The sequence below is a fragment of the Haematobia irritans genome, chromosome 2, assembly GCF_050003625.1.
Source record: "Haematobia irritans isolate KBUSLIRL chromosome 2, ASM5000362v1, whole genome shotgun sequence".
NCBI classification, from domain to species: Eukaryota; Metazoa; Arthropoda; class Insecta; order Diptera; family Muscidae; genus Haematobia; species Haematobia irritans.
This window is the reverse complement of record NC_134398.1, coordinates 124,798,487-124,822,053: the sequence shown is the minus strand read 5'-3', so window position 1 is coordinate 124,822,053 and position 23,567 is coordinate 124,798,487. Positions and strand designations below refer to the sequence as shown.

At 32.9% G+C, this 23,567-nt stretch overlaps 1 protein-coding gene across 1 annotated transcript; it reads left to right on the top strand.

Annotated features, from left to right (window-relative positions):
- Nucleotides 1-7,172: 7,172 nt before the first annotated feature.
- On the top strand, nt 7,173-22,847 carry LOC142225049 (uncharacterized). Its single transcript, XM_075294825.1, has 3 exons — nt 7,173-7,207; nt 17,580-18,480; nt 22,824-22,847. The coding sequence occupies exons 1-3, from the start codon at nt 7,173-7,175 to the stop codon at nt 22,845-22,847; spliced, it is 960 nt and encodes a 319-aa protein (XP_075150940.1).
- The last annotated feature ends 720 nt before the right edge of the window (nt 22,848-23,567 follow it).

Here is a 23,567-nt window from a genome sequence, read left to right as displayed (position 1 = left end):
CCGTTTGTAGTACCGTTCGAAATGCCAAAATTAAAAAAGACTATTTAGCAATGAATGATATTATAAATATATATTTATTTTAATATTTAATTTTTATTTTTTATCCGTTTTAACAGGTTGCCACAATCAAACATATTTTAGGAAAGAGAGATTTACAAAAATCTATTAGAGAAGTAGCAACAGCAATGCGGAAGAAGCGTAATTTTTTTATTTCTATCATATTTTTTATTTTTCTATTCTATTTTGTATTTCTATCATATAAGTATTTTTTTTCTTTGAAAAAATAATTTTATTTTTTGTTGATGTGGTGTGAGTTCCTGGAGAAATCATATTTCTCAAGACTGAATATAAATTTTAAGTTCCTTATCTTTAAAAGCCCTTATATAACACCAAGTATTATAATTACTTAAAGTTAATTAATTAAATGTTAATAAAACAACAACAAATGAAAAAGAAAACAATAAATGGATGATATTTTCCCTCAATATTAAACAAATAAATAGTCATTATTTCATCACATTAAATAGGCGAGGAAAAAGCGCTTCACACAGAGATATTTTTTCATGTACGACTTTCGGCAATTATGGATGAGCTGACATCCAGCGCTTTTGTAAAGTGTCACAAACTGCGCTTGTTTATGGGCTTCTAAGTAAGCATAAAGTAAGCGCATTTTCGCGAGACATTTCTTTATAAATTCACCAATGAATTCCTCGCTTTGGCAAGCGCTGCCTCTGACAATTCTCCTTTACAATTGCGATGAAAATTCATCAAGTTTTTTGCTGGGAACGATTACATCAGCAAACTAAACGCAAAAAATAACTCATTCCTTCCAAACGAAATTTTGGATAAACAAATATCGTTTCCCATTTACTTTTCGTTGCAAGGAAGTTTGTTTGTATGAAAAGCATATATTTTTGCGATAAACGTTGAATATTTTACAGGATGTAAAAAATTTAAATTAAAAAAAAAACTTTAATTTAATTTCAAATATTGTTTTTTTTTCTGGCTCATTGGATCTTTCTTCACATCTTTCTCACTTCCACGAATTTATTTAGTTCTTATCACCTTTTTCTATAATACAAACAATGTAGAATAAATTATTTGATGTTATAAATTTTACCTTTCGCCTGGACGGAGAATCTAACCGCGGACCATACAGTTTGTAAGCCAACACACTATCCACTGGACTACATAGCTGTTATCAGACAATTATCGCTATAGCAATGAACGTATACGGTCAAACACTTATATTTATAGAGCATAGTTTTTGTCGAGTCGATGTAAAGAAACTTTGCTTACAAGAACATACCCTTAGTTGGCAACTTTCTTAAAACTACAACTGTTGGCAACGTAAATAATGTGATTTTACATGTATTCCAAAATGTTCGCCAAATTTCCAAAAGGTGTCTGGCATTACAAGTAATATATTAAATTTTTACTTTTTTGTACTGAAACTTCAATATGTGTGTTATTAAAGATTTAAAACCGGAAAAGAACAGAGCTTGATATAAACGAAATGGACTTTGGAAGAAATTTTTTTTAATGTAATAATAAAAAATTTTTTAAATTATTTTGTTTTTTTTTTTTAATTTTTTCTGGAAAAGTTTGTAAATTTACTCGTTTGCGAATAAGTTCATTGTTTTTTACTTCTAAAAAAATTCCCAGAAGACGAACATCGTAGATGTTTCGAAATATTGGATAATTTTAAATAATAATACAACTCAAAAAAAAATATCTGTTTTTAAGCACATGACCTCAAGCCGAACTAAATAAATATAATTAAAAGTTTGGAATTTTAGAAGAATTTGCAAAAACTCCAACAAATGAACAACGTTTTCGATACACGTTTTCCAAACTGCAGAGATTCTATTTATGTCATATTGCACCTATTGCATGTTGGAATAACGTTATTATGAGCTACATGAACATGCAATGTTTCCGAAAAGGAGCACGGACCCAGTGCGGTTTATATATTAATCAAGAACTCATAGGAATTACGGCTCTAAGTAATGTCAAATAAATACAAAACTACCATTCACAATTGCCACTCAAGCCAAAATATTCTACCAAAATTTAAAAAAAAATTTAACAAATATTGTTTTGCAGTGTTTGATCAAATTTTTGGAGTTATTTAAAAAAATGTTTCTTCAAAAGAAATGTGTTATTATTTTATTATTATTATATAATTGCGTGTATAAATTATCCCTTGAATTTTATACCCTGTACCATAAGATGGGGGTATATTAACTTTGTCATTCCGTTTGTAACACATCGAAATATTGCTCTAAGACCCCATAAAGTATATATATTCTGGGTCGTGGTGAAATTCTGAGTCGATCTTAGCATGTCCGTCTGTCCGTCTGTTGAATTCACGCTAACTTCCGAACGCTATCGACTTGAAACTTGGCACAAGTAGTTGTTATTGATGTAGATCAGATGGTATTGCAAATGGGTCACTTTTACGTATAGCCCCCATATAAACGGACCCTCAGATTTGGCTTGCGAAGCCTCTAAGAGAAGCAAATTTCATCCGATCCGGTTGAAATTTCGTACATGGTGTTGGTATATGGTCTCTAACAACCATGCAAAAATTGGTCCACATCGGTCCATAATTATATATAGCCCCCATACAAACCGATCCCCAGATTTAGCTTGCGGAGCCTCTAAGAGAAGCAAATTTCATCCGATCCGGTTGAAATTTGGAACATGGTGTTAGTATGTGGTTTCTAAAAACCGTGCCAGAACTGGTCCATATCGGTCCATAATTATATATAGCTCCCATATAAACCGTTCTCCTGATTTGACCTCCGGAGCCTCTTGGAGGAGAAAAAATCATCCGATCCGGTTCAAATTTTGAACGTGGTGTTAGTATATGACCGCTAACAACCATACTTAAATTGGTCCATATCGGTCTATAGTTATATATAGCCGATCTCCAATCACAAAAAATTGGTCCACATCGGTTTATAATCATGGTTGCCACTCGAGCCGAAAATAATCTATCTAAATTTTATTTCTATAGAAAATGTTGTCAAAATTTTCTTTGTATAGAAAATTTTGTTAAAATTTTATTTCTATAGAAAATTTTGTTAAAATTTCATTTCTATAGAAAATTTTGTCAAAACTTTATTTCTATAAAAAACTTTGTCAACATTTTGTTTCTATAGAAAATTTTGTGAAAATTTAATTTCTATAGAAAATTTTGTTAAAATTTTATTTCTATAGAAAATTTTGTTATAATTTTATTTCTATAGAAAATTTTGTCAAACTGAATTATAGACGTATTTAATCGGTCTTTTCTGATTTAATATATACCACGTATGGACTTACATACAATTTAGAAGACGGTGTTAGGAGGTTTTAAGATACTTTGCCATCGGCAAGCGGTACCGCAACTCAAGTAATTCGATTGTGGATGGCAGTGTTTAGAAGAAGTTTCTACACAGAAAAAAATTTCACGAAAATTTTTCCAATTAAAATCTTAATTGAGTTTTAAAAAATATTCAATTAAAAATTTAATTGAATCAACAAATTTTTTAATTGAAATAAAAATCAATCACACAAATTAATAGTATCAATTAATTTTTTAATTGGATCAATTAATTTTTTAATTGACTGTCAATTAATTTTTTAATTGATACTATCATTTCGGTGATTGAAGACATTTCAATTAAAAAATTAATTGGATCAATTAATTTCGTGATTGATTCAGAAAAAAATTTTTTGTGTGTACGCAATCCATGGTGGAGGGTACATAAGCTTCGGCCTGACCGAACTTACGGCCCTATATACTTGTTTGTGTTCACATAAAACCACGTGCCATTTCTGAATAAATAAATTAACACAAAACACAGTAATTCCGTATTCTCCGTTCATTCAAAGAAACAATCAATACACGAGTGACGCGCAAAATGAAAATCGTGTGTACCTGCTCAACGTTTTTATAAAACTATTTTCGCTGCAAAAAAATTAAAAAAAGTAAATGGCCACGAAAACAACGTCTTTCTGGTCATGTAATGGTTCTAGACATGACTATACGTAACCTATAAAAATACTTTTTTCCCTCCAACCATGTCCAAACATGGTTTTCTCTGCGTGTATGTAATGTCGAACATCTTTTCGGCATTTTTGGAATATATGTAAAAATAAATGTGGTGTTCGGTCGGAGCAACGAAATTCCAGCAAAAAAAAAGTTTCCAAAAAGTAGTTTGGATCCTGATCTGGGATCCGGAAGTAGTGCAAACTTGGATCAAAAGCTATTTTTTTTTCAACCAATTTCACTTTTTTTCATCCATATGTTTTATTACACTATTATTTTCCTATTATCTAATTTTTACAAATTGAAAAACATTTTCGCTCCGACCAGGGGTTGAACCTGGGTTTGCTGGCACCATAACAGAACGCCTTAGCACACTCAGCCACAAACGCCATTGAACATAAAGCGTCGAAAAGTCAATTCAAATGTTTGTGATATGATCGTAATACGACACCAAGGAATAATATTCTAATTGCTTCTCGAGATGTCCTTTATTAGTATGAACGAAAAAATAAGAAACGCAGGTTCAAATCTCACCATCGGCAATTTTTTATCAAATATTTTTCTAAAAAATTATTTTTTTTTATGTTATGCATTGTTTTTATACCCACCACCATAGGATGGGGGTATATTAACTTTATCATTCCGTTTGTAACACATCGAAATATTGCTCTAAGACCCCATAAAGTATATATATTCTGGGTCGTGGTGAAATTCTGAGTCGATCTGAGCACGTCCGTCCGTCTGTTGAAATCACGCTAACTTCCGAACGAAACAAGCTATCGACTTGAAACTTGGCACAAGTAGTTGTTATTGATGTAGTCGGATGGTGTTGAAAATGGGCCATATCGGTCCACTTTTACGTATAGCCCCCATATAAACGGACCCCCTAATTTGGCTTGCGATTGCTCTAAGAGAAGCAAATTTCATCCGATCCGGCTGAAATTTGGTACATGATGTTAGTATATGGTCTCTAACAACCATGCAAAAATTGGTCCATATCGGTCCACTTTTACGTATAGCCCCCATATAAACGGACCCCCAAATTTGGCTTGCGATTGCTCTAAGAGAAGCAAATTTCATCCGATCCGGCTGAAATTTGATACATGGTGTTAGTATATGGTTTCTAACAACCGTGCAAAAATTGGTCCACATCAGTTCATAATTATATATAGCCCCCATATAAACCGATCCCCCGATTTTGCTTGCGGAGCCTCAAAGAGAAGCAAATTTCATCCAATCCGGCGGAAATTTGGTAAATGGTGATGGTATACGTTCTCTAATGACCATGCAAAAATTGGTCCACATCGGCCCATAATTATATATAGCCCCCATATAAACCGATCCCCAGATTTGACCTCCGGAGCCTCTTAGAGGAGCAAAAGTCATCCGATCCGATTGAAATTTGGTCCGTGGTGTTAGTATGTTGTCTCTAACAACCATGCCAAAATTGGTCCATATCGGTCCATAATTATATATAGCCCCCATATAAGCCGATCCCCAGATTTGACCTCCGGAGCCTCTTAGAGGAGCAAAATTCATCCGATCCGGTTGAAATTGGGTACGTGGTGTTAGTATATGGTCTCTAACAACCATGTAAGAATTGGTCCATATCGGTCCATAATTATATATAGCCCCCATATAAATCGATCCCCAGATTTTCGGTCTATAGTTATATATAGGCGATCCCCAATCACACAAAAAGTGCTCCTTATCGGTTCATAATCATGGTTGCCACTCGAGCCAAAAATAATCTACCAAAATTTTATTTTTATAGAAAACATTGTCAAAATATTATTTCTATAGAAAATTTTGTCAAAATTTTATTTCTATAGAACATTTTGTCAAAATTTTATTTCTATAGAAAATGTTGTCAAAATTTTATTTCTATAGAACATTTTGTCAGAATTTTATTTCTATAGAAACTTTAAACTTAATTATATACGTATTTAATTGGCCTTTTTTAGTTTAATATATACCACGTATGGACTATGTGGTATATATTACGGTGTTAGGAAGTTTTAAGATACCTTGCCATCGGCAAGTGTTACCGCAACCCAAGTAATTCGATTGTGGATGACAGTCTTCAGTAGAAGTTGCTACGCAATCCATGGTGGAGGGTACATAAGCTTCGGCCTGGCCGAACTTACGGCCGTATATACTTGCTATTTTTTATTTTCGGCATATATTTTCGTATACATATATATTTTTTCCATTAAAAATCAACAAAAAAAAATTAAAAATTCTCGTAATTTGCAAAACGGCACATCCCAGCGGGGATGAAATTTATTTTTTATTATTTTTTTTTTTACTTTATTATTAATTTTCTATTTTTTATTAGTTTCCTATTTTTTTGTAAAATTTAATTGTCTAAAAAATGCACCTACAAGGACTGCATCGGAAGTGGAAAAAAATCATTGGGGGATCCCAAGATGCGCTTTAGAAGAAATGTTTGTGCACTTGTCGAAAAGGACTGCATCGGAAGTGGAAAAAAACCATTGGGGGGTTCCCACGATGCGCTTTAGAAGAAATGTTTATGGACTTGTCCAAAAAGACTGCATCGGAAGTTGAAAAAACTCGATGGGGGATTCTGGGATGGGCTTTAAAAGAAATGTTTGTGGAACAACCTCCATTTTTTTTTGCTGGGATATTGAGGCTTGTCTTCAAAATTTTATATCTATAGATTTTTTTTTTCAAAATTGTATTTCTATAGAAATTTTTCTTAAAATTTTATTTCTATAGAAAATTTTGTCAACATTTTATTTCTAGAGGCAATTTATGAAGTAAGTACCTCCTAGTTGAGGAGGAATATTTTACAAAATCTACCAAAACATCAAAAATTCTGCCAATCTACCAAACAGTCAAAAACCTACTATTTTTGGTAGAATTCTATCAACTGTGGCAACCGTGGTTCCATTGTGTCTATCATACGTAATACGATTGTGTAGTTGAAAGAGACTGACAAGTGCAAGCTGCTACCACAACTTCAAGTAACTTGCCACAAAATAAAGAACAATAAGTAATCATGGAAATCATTCATCTGGAAGACTGATCTGCTGCCTGCCATCACTTTACGCCTTGAAATGCATATGCTGTCAGTACCGCACAACTGTAGTTAGTGGCGCTATTTATGATAATGCACACGATGGAATACAGTACCAAAGGCAATAAGTAATAACTAAACGAAAAGAAACATGAACATCATCATATTTCCCTTTCCAACATGAGGGGAAAATGCTGCTAATAAAAAACTTTGGCACTTTATATTGCATATACTCGTATAAGTAATCAACTATGCGTTGTCAATGCTATATTGCACTCAAGCAGAAAGAAAACGTTATTATCATTATCATATTCGAAAATCGAAATAAAGGTTTTCCAATAAGAGGTGATATTTTGAATCCCTTGTATTTCGGTAGCTGTCGTAGTGGAAATCCACGAACGATTCAGGCTTCCACAATGGAGTGAAATATTTAAAATGCATTTCAAAAAAGGTGAAAGTCTTGCTGACTGAAAAAAAGCTCGCCCGGTTCGATTACTTTGAACCAATCTTCCCTTAAGGATTTTGGTATTGATTGCGAGCCAAAGATATCCAGTTTTAAATCTAGGATAAATAAAATTAAAATTAGGATAGAAATCTCATTTATCGAATTTCCGTTACGTACACTCAAAAAAAGTTTACTTCGATCCAAAGATTTTGATCTTCCCTTAAGAATTTTGGTATTGATTCCGAGCCAAAGATGCGATGCGGCTTCTTTAAAATAAAGAAATTTTTTAGCGACCTATCTGGCTTTAAATATAGGACCAATAGAATTAAAATTAGGATACAAATCTCAGTTATCAAATTTTCATTCTCTTTTCGCTGTTTATTAATAAAGGTACTGACGTACAAACAAATGCCAGTTTAAAAATCGAAATTATAACAGTTACTTCAAAGTAAAAAATGTTTTCTTAATTCCAAAACAAACTTTAAACCAAAGACGCTAAATCCTCAAAATAAGTCTTGGCCTATATTTGAAGCGTTTTTATCTTAAGGCCGGTACTATGTTCATTCTTGCGAACAAATTTTAAGGAAACCATTATTTCGCACATAGAAAGCGGCGTTTTTTTAGGTAGCTTGGAGCGCTATTTTACAGGGAGCGATATTGGATTAAGTTGGTGGTGTTGCTTGTTTTTACAAAATAACATTTTATTTTTCCTTGGGCAATTGATCTGCTATTCCTTTGATCCTTTGTATAGTTTCGGAACAAAAATATGGTCCGTGTTTGATTTATAAACCCGCACAAATAGTTTTTAATAAATAAATTATTTCTTAATTCACATTGCAAATGGCGCCGTGCTATAAACGTCAGTTTTTCAACACGAAAAAAACAAAGTATAACAAATGGAAAAAAATTCGCAAATTTTTCGCATTTTTTGGTTTTGTATGGAGTTTCAACGCGAAAACCGAACAGAGTACCGGCCTTTAAATATAAAGTTTCAAAATTTCAGTTAATTTAAAGCCAATTTCTTTAAATCAAAAATCTGTTTCTTTACTTTAAGGAAAATTAGCCTTAGTTCAAAGGCATGCGACTTTAACGGAGGGATGAAAATTTACAAAATTTGTGTCCTAAATTTAATGAAAAACAAGTAAGTAAAGTCCAAAGTCGGGCGGGGCCGACTATATTATACCCTTCACCACTATGTAGACCAAAAATTTGTGTTACCATTTCAAATCTTTAAATTTGTTGGGAGTTATTATGAAGGCTTTTATTAGAAATATGTATATAATTTATATACAATATGGAGACAATTTTTTGTACTTCTATAAAATCTCTAGTATTAAAATTTAAATCGGCTGATACCCTGGGATGAAACACAATGTTAGTTACAAAATATGGGAAATATAAAGCTAGAGCAATTTTAATGCAATTGTACGAAATAATATTTACGATTTATCGAGCGAGAAATACGTATTCGAGATAAAGGAAAATTTAAGTAATATTTAAAATTTTTGCTACAGTGGCGCTTTTACAAGGATATTGGTTAAATCTCGGCATTATATGTGGTCAATTGTGGATTGTGATATATTATTCGGCCTAGTTTATTTTAAACTCGACCGTTTTGTGGAAAGTGTGGTATTACAGTGTGAAATATGACTACGAAATCTGAACCAATTAGATCAAAAAGCATATTAAATATATTCTCTGTGGAAACTATCGAGTCAACTGAAGGAAACTCCCATTGAAAATGGGTCTAAAATATGAAATATTCTACTCAACTCTGGCGTACATATACAAAATTTGAAGCAAATCAGGCTTCAACTCTGGCTTTTGTGCAAATCGGACGAAATATATATATGGGAGCTACATCTATATCTGAACCGAGTTCAAACAAATTTGGCACAGTTAACCATACTATTAAACGCACTCCTTTTGGAAAATTTGAAGCAAATCAGGGTAAAATTCTGGCTTTAGAGGGCATATAAGGGCAAATCGGACCAAAGGTATATATGGGAGCTATATCTAAATCTTAACCGATTTCAACCAAATTTGGCAAAGTTAACCATATTATTAAACCTACACTTTGTGCAAATTTTGAATCAAATCAGGGCAAAATTCTGGCTTTTGAAGCCATATAAGAGCAAATCGGACGAAAGATATATATGGGAGCTATATCTAAATCTGAACCGATTTTAACCAAATTTGGCACAGTTAACAATATTATTAAACGTACTCATTGTGCTAAATTTGAAGCAAATTAGGGTAAAATTCTGGCTTTTGAGGCCATATAAGTCCAAATCGGACGAAAGGTATATATGGGAGCTATATCTAAATCTGAACCGATTTCAACCAAATTTGGCACAGTTAACCATATTATAAAACGTACACTTTGTGAAAATTTTGAATCAAATCAGGGCAAAATTCTGGTTTTTGAAACCATATAAGTCCAAATCGGACGAAAGATATATATGGGAGCTATATCTAAATCTGAACCGATTTTAACCGAATTTGGCACAGTTAACAATATTAATAAACGTACTCCTTGTGCTAAATTTGAAGCAAATCAGGGTAAAATTCTGGCTTTTGAAGCCATATAAGTGCAAATCGGACAAAATATATATATGGGAGCTATATCTAAATCTGAACCGATTTAGCTGATGTTTTGCAGATTTTATGTGACCGACAAAACATTGAGATGTACAAAATTTGAAGAAGATCGGTTCATAAATACGTGAATTATGATCAAATCGGTGATAAATATATATGGCAGCTATATCTAAATCTGAACCGATTTTTTCCAAAACCAATAGCGATTTTCTCTGTCCCAAGAAACGGCCCTATGCCAAATTTGAGGACGATCGGACTTAAATTGCGAGCTGTACTTTGTGCACAAAATTACATATACAGACAGACGGACAGACAGACGGACAGACAGACGGACATCGCTAAATCGACTCAGAATTTAATTCTAAGCCGATCGGTATACTAAAAGATGGGTCTATGACTATTATTTCTTGGCGTTACATACAAATGCACAAACTTATTATACCCTGTACCACAGTAGTGGTGAAGGGTATAAAAATGTTGAAGCGAAGATTATAAACTTTATTTTAATTAAAATTTCATTATTTAAAAAAAATTGTCCTTAATATTTTGTAAATTTCGCATCCTAAAATTTAGGTTGCGTAATCTTTAATATCACGTAAATATTTTTTTCAGTGTACAATCAAATGCCAGTTTAAACGGCACAAATATAACAAATACTTCGAAATAAAAAATGTTTTCTTAATAAAAAACAAAAAAACTTTCAACCAAAGATGCTAAATCATCAAAATAAGTCTTAGCCTATATAATAAGAGATTTTATCTTAAATCTAAAGGTTCAATATATCAGCTAATTTAAAGAAGATTTTTTCGCGGTATATGTTAATTATAAAGCTATTCACGTACAAACAAATTCAAGTTTACAAATCCAAATTATAACGGATACTTCAAAGTGCAAAATGTTTTATTAATTCCAAAATAACCTTAAACCAAAGGTGATAAATCCTCAAAATAATTCTTAACCTATAGTTGAAGCGTTCTTTACTTAAATCTAAAGATTCAATATTTCAGTTCATTTAAGGACGATTTCTTTAATGTTTCTTTACTTTAAGAAAAATGTACCTTAGTTCAAAGACATGCGACTGTAATGAAGGGACGCAAATTTCTAAAATTTGTGTCCTAAATTTAAAAAAAAAATTGTTTTGAACCAAAGATTATAATCTTAATTTTAATTAAAATTTCCTTATTTGACAGAAATTTGTCCTTAATGTTTTGCAAATTGCGCATACTAAAAATTAGGATGCGTAATCTTTAATATCACGTAAATATTGTTTTCGGTGCAGGAATAAACAAATACTATTTTAATGAATTAAAGCAATAAAATTAGTATGTATGTATTAGGGCTGTCATTCGGGATCGATTCTTATAAATCCCGAAATTCGGGATTTCAAAGTATAGAATAATTCGAGATCCCAAAATTTCGCGATTCTTTAAATATTCTGAGTAATAACAATCTACAGCATCAAAAAATTGTATTACATCAAGCAAATTTGGTTTAATTCAATTTTATTAACAAACAAGGTAACAACAGAACAGGGTAAATTAAATAGCAATTTCACATTGCAACTTAAACAAAAATATGAACACAAAAAGAAATATTTTAAGGATTTTCTTTTATGCCCTCCACCATGGATTGCGTAGAAACTTCTACGAAAGACTGTAATTCACAATCGAATTACTTGGGTTGTGGTATCTTAAAACTTCTTAACATCGTTTTCTAAATTGTGAGTTAGTCCATACGTGGTATATATTAGACAAAAAAGTTATGTATAGGTAAGTCTACAAATAATTACGAATCGATATGGACTTTTTGCACGATACGTAGAGAGCCAGAATTGAAATATGGGGGTCCCTTATGTGGAGGCTATATGCAATTATGCACTTGATATGGATCAATTTTTGTGTGATTGGGGATCGATTTATCTGAGGGCTATATAACTATAGACCGATATGGACCTAGCTAAGCATGGTTGTTAACGGCTATATACTAGCACAATGTACCAAATTTCAACTGACTCGGATGAAATTTGCTCCTCCAAGAGGCTCCAAAACTAAATCTCTGGATCGGTTTATATGGGGGCTATATATGATTATGGACTGATATGGACCACTTTTGGCATGGTTGTTAAATATCATATACTACCATCACGTACCAAATTTCAACCAGATCGGATGAATTTTGCTTCTCCATAAGGCACCGGAGGTCAAATCTGGGGATCGGTTTATATAGAAGCTAAATATAATTATGGACTGCTATGAACCAATTCCTGCATGGTTGTTGGATACAAATACTAACATCATGTACCAAATTTCAACCGAATCGGATGAATTTTGCTCTTCCGGAGGTCAAATCTGGGGATCGGTTTATATGGGACCTATATAAATTTATGGACCGATTTCGACCAAATCTGGGGATCGGTTTATATGGAAGCTATATATAATTATGGACTGCTATGAACCAATTCCTGCATGGTTGTTGGATACAATATACTAACATCATGTACCAAATTTCAACCGAATCGGATGAATTTTGCTCTTCCGGAGGTCAAATCTGGGGATCGGTTTATATGGGACCTATATAAATTTATGGACCGATTTCGACCAATTTTTGCATGTGTGTTTGAGGCCATATATTAACACCACGTACCAAATTCGAACTGAATCAGATGAATTTTGGTCTTCCAAGAGGCTCCGGAGGTCAAATCTAGTGATCGGTTTATATGGCGGCTATATATAATTATGGACCGATGTTGACCAATTTTTGCATTGTCATTAGAGACCATATACTTACACCATGTACCAAATTTCAGCCGGATCGGAAGAAAATTTGCTACTCTTAGAGGCTCCGCAAGCCAAATAGGGGGATCGGTTTATATGGGGGCTGTATATAATTATGGACCGATGTGGACAAATTTTTGCATGGTCATTAGAGACCATATACTTACACCATGTACCAAATTTCAGCCGGATCGGATGAAATTTGCTTCTTTTAGAGGCTCCGCAAACCAAATCTGGTGATCGGTTTATATGGGGGCTATATATACCCAGCAAAAAAAAAGCGTCGCCAAAAAAGTAATGAAAATGTTCTTTTTGGATCCGGAAGTGGTGCAAAATTGACGCAGAAGCGATGCATTTAACATGGGCTTGTCATAGGACGGAAATCCTTAATTTCAACAGCCGGTGCCCTGAATTTGCATTACTTTTTTAGCTGTAATCCGAATTCAATGTTTTGGATGTAAATTACAAAATTCTGTGATACTTTGTCAAATAAATAATTTTTATAATTTATTATAATTTTTAATGGATTCTAACGCCTGTCTGAAACGTTTGACTTCAAATATTTTAAAAAAATCATAATTTTTTTTGATTGGATTTAGCATTTTTTTTCGACAAAATTTAAACAATTCGTAACATTTTAATAATTCTTAAACTGTTTTTAACCAATTTGAAACATAAAAGTTAAAATTACCCATTAAAAATATGAAAAAAGCATGTTATAAAAAATTGAATGAAAAGAACTTCCTGTGTAGTTAAGATAGAGAACATCATTGAGAGTACATCTTCTGGGATTGCTTTTAAAGTTGTGCCTTTGGAAGAACTTCCAAAATTTTTTGCTGGGATCGATGTGGACCAATTTTTGCATGGTTGTTAGGGACCATATACTAACACCATGTACCAAATTTCAGCCGGATCGGATGAAATTTGCTTCTCTTAGAGGATTCGCAAGCCAAATTTGGGGGTCCGTTTATATGGGGGCTATACGTAAAAGTGGACCGATATGGCCCATTTGCAATACCATCCGACCGACATCAATAACAACTACATATTTGTGCCAAGTTTCAAGTCGATAGCTTGTTCCGTTCGGAAGTTAGCGTGATTTCAACAGACGGACGGACGGACAGACATGCTCAGATCGACTCAGAATTTCACCACGACACAGAATATATATACTTTATGAGGTCTTAGAGCAATATTTCGATGTGTTACAAACAGAATGACAAAGTTAATATACCCCCATCCTATGGTGAAGGGTATAATAAAAAAAATACTAAAAAGATGCAAATTAAAAAAATTTAGATTATTATTTGGGGATCCCGAAAAAATCCCGGGATTCGGGATAAATCCCATCCCGAATATCCCGGGATTTCGGGACAATTTATTTAACACCAAATGCGAAAAAATTATGACATTTTATTCACCTTTAAGGCCAGTATTAAGTTGGCATTATAGGTGAGTACTTAGTTCGAGTTTGGCCGCTAAAGTGAAAACTAAATCAGTAAAGAAAGGCATCAAATTATACATCTTTGTTGCAAATTTTATTATAACTTGATGGGGAATATCCCAAAGCAAATTTTCACAAAGTTTGTATTCCATAAAATGGATTATTAAAGAAAAGTAATCGTGAAAAATTGCGAATTTAGCGCTAAACTCGAACTTAATACTCACATTATCGCGCTAAATTGGTCATTTTTTCACGGTTACTTTTCTTTAATAATTCATTTCACCGAAAAAAAAACATTTTTAATTTTTGCATTGGATCATTCCCCATCGAGTTATAATAACATTTTCAACAATTTTCTTTTTTTTTGAGGGGGGGATTTAGTTTTGATTTTAGCGGCTAAACTCGAACTTAATACTCACCCTTAAACAGCAATAATTTTCAGTAAAATGCATGCTAGAAAAATGTGTTGCTGTTGCATTAAAAAAACCGTTGAAATTGGATTAATTTGTCTATTGCACAACTTTATTAACAGAGTTTTTTCTATGAGTCTATGAAAAATATACATTGAACAAACCTTATTAAATAAATATTTTGTCAGTGTAAATTCCACATACACTCATAGAAAAAAGTCTGCTAAAAACAGCAGTCGACGTCTGCTGTTATATTTTTGTACTTCAGGGCCTAATGAACAACAATTTATAAAATTTTTAGGTTATAAATTTTTCCCCAAAGCATATTTAAGAACCAAAAGTAGTTTTTGGTATATTTTTGCACTGTAATATACTTACAAGCTCCTAAATACGATCAGCAAACATTTTGTTTGCTGTTATGTCTCAATTCGATAAATATTCAGATTTTTGGTCAAATACTACAGATGTTGATAAAATATTGTTTTAATTATGTTAGGATAGCTCCTAAGTTGACATTTTGCATTGTTTTAGCCAAAATAAAACATGTTTTAGTGTAATCGAGCTTAAAAAATAGCAGGAAATGTTAGCTATTTCAGCAAACAGAGACTGCTGTCCCTTTTTCAGCAGACTTTCTGCTGTTTTAGCAGACTTTTCTGCTGTCCCTACTAACAAATTTCTTTGGGTGTAAGATAAACAAAACATGTTTAAATAAAACCAATTTGAATGCTAATAGGATTACAAATAAAATACACAACTAAAGCCACAGACCACAAGGACAATGGTTAAATTCACGCTAAGAACTCTTTTGCAAACAATTGAAGCGTCATGAGAACCCCCCATGTTGGCCAAATAGCTTTCTGAGTATAAAACGCTAAAAACGACTTCAACAATTGTAAAATAGACATCCTCCAAAAAGGAAAAGTTCAAAGAGGATTAAAAATTTTTACCAGTCACAAGTGAGAACAAAATTTAATAACAATCCCCTTGTGATTTAAATGCAAAATACTGCGTACTTTGGAGATGGGACATATGAAACCAGCCATCGAATTTAAAAATTTATAGGTGGGTATTAAGTTCGAGTTGAAGGTGAGTACTAAGTTAGAGTTTAGCCGCTAAAGTGAAAACTAAATCAGTAAAAAATGGCATAATTATACATATTTGTTGCATATTAAGTTCGAGTTTAGCCGCTAAAATCGTAATTTTTTCACGATTACTTCTCTCTAAAAATCCATTATGAAGAATATAAACATTATGAAAAGTCACTTTGGGGTTTTAATAAAATTTGCATCAAAGAGGTCTGACATTACTTAGGGATACACACTCGCCTAGAAAAAATGCTGATATGTAATAGCAAACACCAAATGTGCACTGAAAACAATATTTATGTGATATTAAAGATTACGCAACCTCAATTTTTGGGATGCGCAATTTACACACAATTAAGGAAAAATTTCTTTAACATCCGAACGAAATAAGCTATCGACTTGAAACTTGGCACAAGTAGTTGTTATTGATGTAGGTCGGATGGTATTGCAAATGGGCCATATCGGTCCACTTTTACGTATAGCCCCCATATAAACGGACCCTCAAATTTGGCATGCGATTGCTCTAAGAGAATCAAATTTCATCCGATCCGGCTGAAATTTGGTACATGGTGTTAGTATATGGTCTCTAACAACCATGCAAAAATTGGTCCATATCGGTCCACTTTTACGTATAGCCCCCATATAAACGGACCCCCAAATTTGGCTTGCAATCGCTCTAAGAGAAGCAAATTTCATCCGATCCGGCTGGAATTTGGTACATGGTGTTAGTATGTGGTCTCCAACAACCGTGCACAAATTGGTCCATATCGGTTCATAATTACATATAGCCCCCATATGAACCGATCCCCCGATTTGGCTTGCGAGGCCTCTAAGAGAAGCAAATTTCATCCGATCCGGCGGAAATTTGGTACATGGTGTTAGTATATGGTCTCTAACAACCATGCAAAAATTGGTCCACATCGGTCCATAATTATATATAGCCCCCATATAAACCGATCCCCCGATTTGGCTTACGGAGCCTCTAAGAGAAGCAAATCTCATCCGATCCGGCTGAAATTTGGTACATGGTATTGGTATATGTTCTCTAATGACCACGCAAAAATTGGTCCACATCGGTCCATAATTATATATAGCCCCCATATAAACCGATCCCCCGATTTGGCTTGCGGAGCCTCTAAGAAACGAAAATTTCATCCGATCCTGCTGAAATTTGGTACATGGTGTTGGTATATGTTCTCTAATGACCATGCAAAAATTGGTCCATATCGGTCCATAATTATATATAGCCCCCATATAAATCGATTCCCAGATTTGTCCTCCGGAGCCTCTTGGAGGAGCAAAATTCATCCGATCCGGTAGAAATTTGGAACATGGTGTTAGAATGTGGTCTCTAACAAACACGCAAGAATTGGTCCATATCGGTCCATAATTATATATAGCCCCCATATAAACCGTTCCCCAGATTTGATCTCCGGAGCCTCTTGGAGGAGCAAAATTCATCCGATTCGGTTGAAATTTGCAACGTGGTGTTAGTATAAGGCCGCTAATATCCATGCCAAAATTGGTCCATATCGGTCTATAGTATATATAGCCACTCGAGCCAAAAATAATCTACCAAAATTTTATTTTTATGGAAAACATTGTCAAAATGTTATTTCTATAGAAAATTTTGTCAAAATAACGACTGGTTTGTGAATAAGACAGAGAAAGACATACCGAGAGAAGTGCAATGGATTCTCTCACTGGGTCCAAAACATGCTCTCCCGCATAACAATAAAAGTTTTCCACTATTACAAGTTATCGCCGAAGGAGAAGATTGTGTACAGACAATTGAGAGCAGAGAGGAACAAGAGATGGCGAGAACAAAATTGACAACATTGATAAACGATCATTTACGAAGATCACAAATGAGCTTAAGAGATAAATACATATCAAGCACAGTGGTACAGACACGACAATATTTAAAGGAAAATGATGACATTCTAATTCTTAGTGCTGACAAAAGGGGAAAAACGGTTGCAATGAATAAAATTGACTATGATCTAAAGATGAAAGAATTATTACACGATATGTGTACGTACAAACGAATAAAAATTGATCCCACCTCTAGACTCCAAACGAAGAACAACAAATTAGTGGAAAAACTTTACAATCTCAATATTATTACCGAACAAGAGAAAAACAAGTTGACAAGCAGGACCGCAGTAGCTACAAGGATTTACGGACTTCCAAAAATACATAAGGAGGGCACACCATTAAGACCTATTTGTTCTTCGATAGACTCGCCATCGTACAATTTATGTAAATACATAGTAGGTATATTAAGAAATATAACACTTGACTCTAAATATAATGTTAAGGACTCTGCGGATTTTAAGACAAGATTGGAAAATATGACGATTGAAGATGATGAAGTTTTAATATCCTTTGACGTGGTGTCATTATTTCCAAGCATTCCGGTAAAGCTAGCAATTCAGACGATTGAAAGAAAATGGACCATAATTGAGCAGTATACGAACATGACGAAGGATTTATTCATAGATTTAATTACATTTTGTATCAAGGACACCAGATATTTTAAATTTGAGGACAAGATTTATGAGCAATTAAAAGGTATGCCAATGGGTTCCCCTGCTTCACCAATTGTAGCAGACATTATTATGGAGGAACTTTTAGACGAAGTATTTAAAAATATTATATATTGGTACGACAATGACAAAATTAAAAACAAGATTGTCTTCACATAAATCGGATATAAAAACAACAGACAAACCAATGGAACAAAAACCAGCACTTGCGGCCCACTGTACATTGACTGGTCACAAACCTAACTTTAATAACGTAGAAATCCTATGCAAGGAAAACAACTACAGACGAAGATTTACTCTGGAAATGTTACACATAATTAACACTCCCACTAACGAGAGAATAAACTATAAAAAAGATATTGAGAACTGCGCGAGAATATATCGACATACGATACAAAAACACAGGAGAAAGTGATCACCAGTAGAAAACCAGACAGCGAAGTAACAAGACATCGGATAAAATGTAAATGACAATAGTTTAACTTTAATTTGTGAATTTTGTAATTAACTTTTGTTTAATTTTGTAAATTGTAGCCTTGAAAACGGTCTGACGAAGTCAACCGAAATATCGGAAAATAAAAAACTAGAAACCAACAATTTCGAGTTTAATTTATAGACATACAGCCGAGATTATGAGATAAAAATCATACAACTTTTATTTCTATAGAAAATTTTGTCAAAATTTTATTTCTATAGAAAATTTTGTAAACATTTTATTTCTATAGAAAATTTTGTCAAAATTTTATTTCTATAGAAAATTTTGTCAAAATTTTATTTCTATAGAAAATTTTGTCAAAATTTTATTTCTATAGAAAATTTTTTCCAAATTTTACTTCTATAGAAAATGTTGTCAAAATTTTATTTCTATAGAAACTTTAAACTTAATTAGATACGTATTTAATCGGTTTTTTTAGTTTCATATATATCACGTATGGACTACCTTGTAATTTAGAAGACGGTGTTAGGAAGTTTTAAGATACCTTACCATCGGCAAGTGTTACCGCAACCCAAGTAATTCGATTGTGGATGACAGTCTTCAGTAGAAGTTTCTACTCAATCCATGGTGGAGGGTACATAAGCTTCGGCCTGGCCGAACTTACGGCCGTATATACTTGTTTTAATTAAATTTAGGACACGCATTTTGAAAATTTGCGTCCCTTTGTTAAAGTTGCATGTCTTTAAACTAAGGCAACTTTTGTTTAAAGTAAAGAAACACATTTTTGATTTAAAGAAATCGTCCTTAACCCTTTCACTACCGAAAAAAAACCTAGTCTAAAAAGCTTTAATTTTTCTTCTTTGTTTACTTGTACTAACAGCATGTAGAACAAAAATTGTAATTTTAAGGACCTACCCCAATTAGTTCGAAAGCTATATGAGTTTATTCCGATAACGTGATTCTTGAATTGTGACCAAACGGCTTTACGCACATAAACAGTGTTTGGCTATAATATCTACCGAAGTCTGAGATAAAATACAAAAAAGAATCCGAAATAATATCAGCTACGGTTTTTGTATGAATGCCCATTTACTAGAGACTTACAGTAGAAAAATGGTCTCAAAATGTCGTATTTTTTATTTATTGTTAAAGAATTTTATAAAAATGCATTTTAATGCTCACCAATATGGAACATATTTATAACTTACTTACATTAAAACCTCTATTTTAAAATACTATCGAAAAACAAATCGAAACAAAGTGAGGAACTATAGTTTGGTGTCGTTTTCGAATGTCCGTCCAAGTGGACATCGGTAGTGAAAGGGTTAAATTAACTGAAATATTGAATCTTTAGATTTAAGTTAAAAACGCTTCAAATATAGGCTAAGACTTATTTTGAGAATTTAGCATCTTTGGTTTAAAGTTTGTTTGAATTAAGAAAATATTTTTTACTTCGAAGAATCCGTCATAATTTGGATTTTTAAGCCGGCATTTGTTTGGACGTGAATAGCTTTATTAATATACCGGAAAAATAGTATGAAAATTCGATAAATGAGATCTGTATCCTAATTTTAATTTTATACATCCTAGATTTAAAGCCAGATAGATCGCAAAAAATCCTTATTTTAAAAAACCCGCATCTTTGGCTCGGAATCAATACCAAAATCCTTAAAGGTAGGTCAAAATCTTTGGATCCATGTAAACTTTTTTTTGAATGTACGAGGGCGGTTCGGAAACTTCTTAGCCTATCAATGAAAGAGAATAGTTAGTTTTTCAAAAATATTTTTATTTTTCAATATAATCTCCTGAAACTTCAATACACTTAGTCCAACGCTTTTCTAGCAATTCTATCCCTTTGATTAAAATAGTTTTCCTCAAGGTCTTCAAAATAGTAGTTTACAACTGTAATTGCATCTTCATTTGAAGTAAAACGCTTGCCAGCAAGGAATTTTTTTTAAATTTGGGAACAAGTAAAAGTCACTGGGAGCTAAATCAGGAGAATAAGGTGCGTGGTCAAGCAACTCGCCCTTTAATTCGTTGATTTTAGCCATTGTTAAAACACTCTTGTGCGCTGGTGCGTTGTCTTGATGAAAAATTGTTTTTTTTTTGTGTTGTAAGCCACGACGTTTTTCTCGAATTTGTACATTTAATTGATCCAAAAGGTTGCAATAGTACTCTGAATTTATTGTTTTACCCTTTTGCAGTCAATCAATAAAATACCTTTGAAGTCCCAAAAAAATCTTGCCATAACCTTACCAGCCGATTGAATTTTTTTTGCCTTCTTTGGGGCACTTCCTCCAGCTTCAGTCCATTGTTTGGATTGTTCTTTTGTCTCAGGAGTATAGTGGTGGATCCATGTCTCATCAACAGTTATGAAACGACGCTTAAAATCCATTTTATTTCGCTTAAAACGATCCAAACAAGCATGAGAAATATTCATTCTTATGCGTTTTTGATCGACTGTTAACAAATGCGGCACCCATCTTGCAGAAAGCTTTTTCATCTGTAGTTCTTCATGCAAAATTAAATGGACTCGATCATTTGAGATGCCCATCATATAAGCAATTTCACGCACCTTTATTCGTCGATTATTTAATACCATATCATGCACTTTGGCTACAATTTCTGTTATTGTTGCTACTTTTTTGGACGTCCACTACGTGGTTCATCTTCAATGCTTGTACGACTACGTTTAAATTCAGTGAAGGAGCACTTTCACCTAACACATTCACCATATCATTATGAATTACTTTCGAACTGCCCTCGTAATATTTCAGCAGAGGAATTTTCCAAAAACTCTGCAGTTTGCTATTTCAAGCTAAATGAAATGTGGATAATTCATCAATATTCGAATAACTGGAACAACATAGTAATAATGGCAAGGCAACATAGTAATTTAATGCGTTAAATTACTTCATCGAACATTTTAACGAGTTTTAGCAAACTAAAGTGTTTCCTAGATATTTTAAACAACATTTTGTTGATCGGATTGGGGAGGTTTTAAGAATATTATAGAAATATACAAATATATTTTTGAAAATAATTTGTGTAACATTTTGGAACCTAAAAAATTAAATGAATTGTTGTCTGTTAGACCACCAAAATACAACACATACTGCAATTTTAGCTGATTTTTTTCTACACTCATAGAAAATAGTCTGCTAAAAACAGCAGTCGATGTCTGCTGTTATATTTTTGTACTTCAGGGCGTAAATTATAAAATTTTTAGGTTATACAATTTTCCCCAAAGCCTATTTAAGAACCAAAAGTAGTTTTTGGTATATTTTTGCACTGTAATATACTTACAAGCTCCTAAATACGATCAGCAAACATTTTGTTTGCTGTTATGCTTCAATTCGATAAATATTCAGATTTTTGGTCAAATACTATAGATATTCATAAAATATTGTGTTAATTATGTTAGGATAGCTCCTAAGTTGACATTTTTATTTGTTTTAGCCTAAATAAAACATGTTTTAGTGTAATCGAGCTTCAAAAATAGCAGGAAATGTTTGCTATTTCAGCAAACAATGACTGCTGTCCCTTTTTCAGCAGACTTTCTGCTGTTTTAGCAGACTTTTCTGCTGTACCTACTAACAAATTTGTTTGGGTGTATGAGTTTAAAATTAAGGCCTATGTTGCAAACTTTTACTAAAAATTAGAAAAATATTTTTATTCACCAGTTAAGTTTGCTGACTAATAAGTTTTTCCGAAAAACTGCTGAAAATCATATCACATACAGTCATAGAATAACTCTGCTAATAAATAATACCGATTGCTGTGTTTCAACAGACGAATTTAAAATTTTTGTTTTTCCTCATCTGCAATTGAGGATAATAAGAATGTCCAGATCGAGGATCTGGAGGCGGCAATTTTTATTCCGCTCCCTCTATATTTTAAATAAAACAAATTAGATAGGGATAATGGGGAGACTACACTCATAGAAAAAAGTCTGCTAAAAACAGCATTCGATGTCTGCTGTTATATTTTTGTATTTCAGGGCCTAACGAACAACAATTTATAAAATGTTTATGTTATAAAATTTTCCCCAAAGCCTATTTAAGAACCAAAAGTATTTTTGCACTGTAATATACTTACAAGCTCCTAAATACGATCAGCAAACATTTTGTTTGCTGTTATGCCTCAATTCGATAAATATTCAGATTTTTGGTCAAATACTATAGATATTCATAAAATATTGTTTTAATTGTGTTAGGATAGCTCCTAAGTTGATATTTTTATTTGTTTCAGCCAAACTAAAACATGTTTTAGTGTAATCGGGCTTACAAAATAGCAGACAATGTTTGATATTTCAGCAAACAGTGACTGCTGTCCCTTTTACAGCAGACTTTCTGCTGTTTTAGCAGACTTTTCTGCTTTCCATACTAACAAATTTCTTTGGGTGATGGAGCGTTTACATAACCTTTGTATTTTTTTGCCGCACATCCCCATAGTTAGTCGATTAGAGATGATTTTCAAATATATCAAATGATTTTCAAATATATCAAAAATCGGACATTTTTGTTTAGTGAAAAAGGAGCGATATAATTTGTTTAGTGAAAAAGGAGCGAAAAACTAAAAATAACGGGATATCTCAAAAACTGTTCCATAAAAAAATTAAAAAATTTTTGGAATTCAGCAGATCAAAATACATAAGAAAAGTCGCATCTCATCAAATGTACATGAAAAAAAATTATTTTGTAAACTAGTGTAATTAGAGGGCGGCATTTCAACCTTCCACATA

Excerpts from the sequence above, each read along its gene's own strand:
- LOC142225049 (XM_075294825.1), top strand. The coding sequence starts at position 7,173 with ATGCACACGATGGAATACAGTACCAAAGGCAATAA. Across the intron at positions 7,208-17,579 it reads TACAGTACCAAAGGCAATAA|TTTTCCACTATTACAAGTTA; the intron begins GTAATAACTAAA and ends TAACAATAAAAG. Across the intron at positions 18,481-22,823 it reads TGGAGGAACTTTTAGACGAA|GGCCTAACGAACAACAATTT; the intron begins GTATTTAAAAAT and ends TTTGTATTTCAG.